The sequence below is a fragment of the Acanthisitta chloris genome, unplaced genomic scaffold, assembly GCF_000695815.1.
Source record: "Acanthisitta chloris isolate BGI_N310 unplaced genomic scaffold, ASM69581v1 scaffold21048, whole genome shotgun sequence".
Taxonomy (NCBI): Eukaryota; Metazoa; Chordata; class Aves; order Passeriformes; family Acanthisittidae; genus Acanthisitta; species Acanthisitta chloris.
In genome coordinates, this window is record NW_008685620.1 from 1,491 (window position 1) to 5,229 (window position 3,739).

At 50.7% G+C, this 3,739-nt stretch overlaps 1 protein-coding gene across 1 annotated transcript in view; it reads left to right on the top strand.

Moving 5' to 3' along the window:
• Positions 1-276: 276 nt before the first annotated feature.
• LOC103807131 (dnaJ homolog subfamily B member 5-like) overlaps positions 277-3,739 on the top strand; it is a gene marked incomplete at its 5' end in the record, with an annotated part of 4,308 nt that continues 845 nt past the window's right edge. The window contains 1 exon segment of the mRNA XM_009079852.1: positions 277-875. Coding sequence (XP_009078100.1) covers positions 277-875 — 599 coding nt within the window.

Sequence of the window (3,739 nt, forward strand, 5' to 3'; positions counted from 1 at the left end):
CTATGAATTGGGTGGAGAGAAGCAAGCAAGTGCTGAGACGGGGTAGTGGGGACAAATTCTGAACAGCTTTTGAGCTTGCTGGGTGTAGGGCAAGGACTTTGTGTCATGGGTTGAGGTGGTACCTTCCTGGACCATGTTCTCCACAGGTCGCTGGGCTGGAGGGGGTGACCTGCACCCCAGGAGCTGCTGAAAGGGCTGCCAGCAGAGACCATGCTTCTGTGTGGAAAGTACAGTCCCAGCACAGTGTCTGCCCGCATCTTTCCACTTTTCTTCCAGGTCTCAAAACTGGAGATGGCTCTTCAGGTGGCTCAGGGAATACTTTCCACTACACCTTCCATGGAGACCTCCATGCCACTTTCGCATCCTTCTTTGGAGGCTCCAACTCTTTTGGTATATTCTTCACTAGCAGCCGCTCCCAGGTATTCAATGATTTTGACCAGGAAGGCATGGATATCAATGACATTGACAACCCTTTTAGTGCCTTCAGCCAGTTTGGTTTCAATGGCATTAATGGGGTTCACTGGCAGCACCAGGAGTCCCTGCACACATGGAGAAAAGTTCAAGACCCACCCATCATCCATGAGCTCAAGGTGTTCCTGGAAGAGATCTATGATGGCTCCACAAAGAGGATGAAGATCACTTGCAGAAGGCTCAATGCTTATGGCCAGACCACGTAGAGTGAGGACAAGATCCTAAACATTGTCATCAAATGGGGTTGGAAGGAGGGAACCAAAATCACATTTCCCAAGGAAGGGGATGCCACCCTAGACAAAATCCCTGTTGACATCATCTTCATCCTCAAGGACAAACCTCACTTGCATTTCAAGAGGAATGGGACAAATGTGATCTACACCACAAGCATCAGTCTTAAAGAGGTGGGTATGTGTGGGAAAACTCATGGGGTGGGAGGTGTCACTGGGCTGTGGCATGTGGAACCAAGAAGGAAGTCAGTCCTTGTCCTGCAATGATGAGGAAGGACCAGGTAGGTTGTGAGAGACATGAGCAGACCTCTGCAGAGAGGATCTGCAGACCAGCTCATACTTTGTTTTGGAGATGCTCAACCTCTGTGCCAAATGTAGGACATGGATGCTGCAGTCCCTGATGAACATGCCTTGCTTTTTGAGCCAATATAAGTAGTATTTATCCATTTTCTCCCATCCCCATATGCCTTGTCCTTCTATTTCAGTGTATTCACATGTGGAAGAGAGCTCAGATCCTCTGTAGGAACAAGGGAAAAAACAAGTTTGCTGGCATGAATCTGGTCCCTGCTTCTTCTCATAGACAAGCCTGCTGTGGCTTAGGCACTGTCAGAGATAGCACTGGGTGTACCTCTCCCCACAGACAGAGAGCAGGGTCATGGGGAGAAAGGTGGTACCTCACTCCCGCTGAGCAATGTTTTAGCCTTTTCTTTGGTTCTGGCTTTCCTAGATAAAAACACAAAATATTCAGGCAGTGATCAAAACCCAGCACATCCAGGCTGCCAGTCCTGGAGGTCACAGCGGGGCTGGATGCATCAGAGACAGCAAGCTGTGTGAAGGTGGGAAAGGAAGAGGAGATTACCCAAGTACAAAATGTGCCATTCACTGCTGCTGCTGTAGAACTAGCTTTTAATAAATCCCAGCTGGCAGTTGCATTTAACATTGCCATTTTTGGCAGCTGCCATTTGCTGCTCTTTTCAGACTGTAGATGCTGTCTGGCTTCTTAATGAACTGATTATTTTTTTTCTGAAGACACATTTATTTTCTCAAATGCATTTAATAGAAATAAGCTCAATGGGCCAGACAGGGTAGGAAAACATGAGCTCATTAGTGTGCCAGCAAGTTGAGAGAGCTTTGTGATGGCTCTGCATCTCAGCTGGGGCTGTGACCAAGTGTACTGGAGTCAATCCTCCTCCATCCCACAGACTCCTCCTCAGTGCAGCCCAGGGAGGCAGTGCCCTCCCAGCACTCACATCCTGGTCCTGTGGCAGCCACCACATCCCCCCAGCTGGGGCAGCATGGGGTGGTTGCTGCCTGGTGGCTGCTGCTGCCTGGCTGCTACAGAAACCAGAGGTGTAAGAGGGCTTCCCCAGAGACTTGTGGACTGTGGGGAAGTGTCCGTTCTTAAAATTACAGGTGTGCATGGCAGTGGGAGGTCAAGAGAGGGAAGAGTGACACTGCTCTGTCAGTAGCTGCCTTTCCTGGGAGGCAGATGTTCAGACAGCACTGCCAGCAGGTAGGCTTGCATCTGCCTGTGTGCCTGCCTAATGCCTGCCCTCAACAGCCACCCGCTTTGCATCATTTACTTAGCATCACCTTCCTCAAAGCATCCATGTGTCAGCACCTGGCTGAGATGCAATATCAATGGTGACAATTCTCCCCCCCTTCCCAGCTTTGCTGTGAGCAGAGGACTCACTACTGACCTAGATAAAGCTCAGCTTTCACAGTGCAGTGCAGAGCTCAGCTATCAAACCCATGATGATTTAATATCTATGGATAAACTAAGCCTTTTTCTAGGATGCAGGGCAGCTTCTGTGGTTACTGGTGTTACTTCAGCAGCCATTTTCCCAAATGCCAGTGAAGTTTTGCAAGAAGAACAAAAACCAGGAATATACAGTGGAGGAATGATTACCTCTGGTTCTTGCATCTTGGCTTTAGGAAGGAAACATTAAAATCCCATCTTCCTTGACTGTTACTGCCTATTTCTGCTTGCCTCCCTCTGCTTCCCTCATCCACATGCTCCCATGGGGAGTTCCTGCTCTCCTTCCCATTTTATGGCTGAAAATATTCTTTCCCTGACACACATGAATCCATGCAGCCTTCCATGGTGCATGATGGTGGGCACCAACAAGCAGGAGGGCTCCAGCATCCTTGGGTGAGCATGGGGCAGAAAGGCATTGACATGGGGAGACTGTCCTTCATATTTCCCCCAACCTGCTGGAGATCCAGCCAAGCATTCACTGCTTTCATGGAGCTGGCAATGGGCATCCTCTTGCAGCCAGAAAAGCTCTTCCCATGAGGAGACCCTGTGCAGAGGAGCTGTGCAAGGAGATAGCTCCAGCTCTTCTGTTCTCTGCTCACCAGAGCCCAAGACTGGCTCTGGCACAGGTCCCAATGTGATTGCTCTGATGTAAAGCCCTGGCTCAGCTGCAAAAGCTGCAGCCATCAGCTCTGAGCCAGTGGCTAGTATGGGAAATTATGTTTCTCCTGGTGCCTGTTGCTGTTCTCACCAGAGGCTTTTCCTGGGGAGGGGGATGCAGAATATCCTCCCATCTACCCCAGGAACAGCAAAATGCATCCTCCTTCTCTTCCTTTGCAGGGTGTTTGGTGAGGGGGAGAATGGGAAGGCCAGGACCTCACCGGACTTGGTTCAGAGGGGTGAGTGTTTTGCATGCTGAGCAGGGGTGAGCCTGTGCCAGCCCCCTGCCTGGGAAACTCGAGGCTATACCCTGGCACACCTCACACACACCCCAAACATTGATCCAAAGTTCTCTCATTCAGCATTTTTCCCTTGCCGAAAGCCTGAAGGCTATCCTGCCCACATGTACGCTAAAAACATCTGAGTTATCTCCCTCAGCCCTTGCTGAAAGCCTGGAGACGATCCTGCCCACATGTACACCAGAGCTGTCTGAGTTATTTAAGGACACAAGGATTTTCTTGCTGCATTCCCGTGTCACGTGGCTTGCCAATGCAGGCCGGCGTGTGGCTGCTGCGGCACCCACCGCCCCGGCTCTCGCCGGGGGCTGGGGTACAACGGGGTG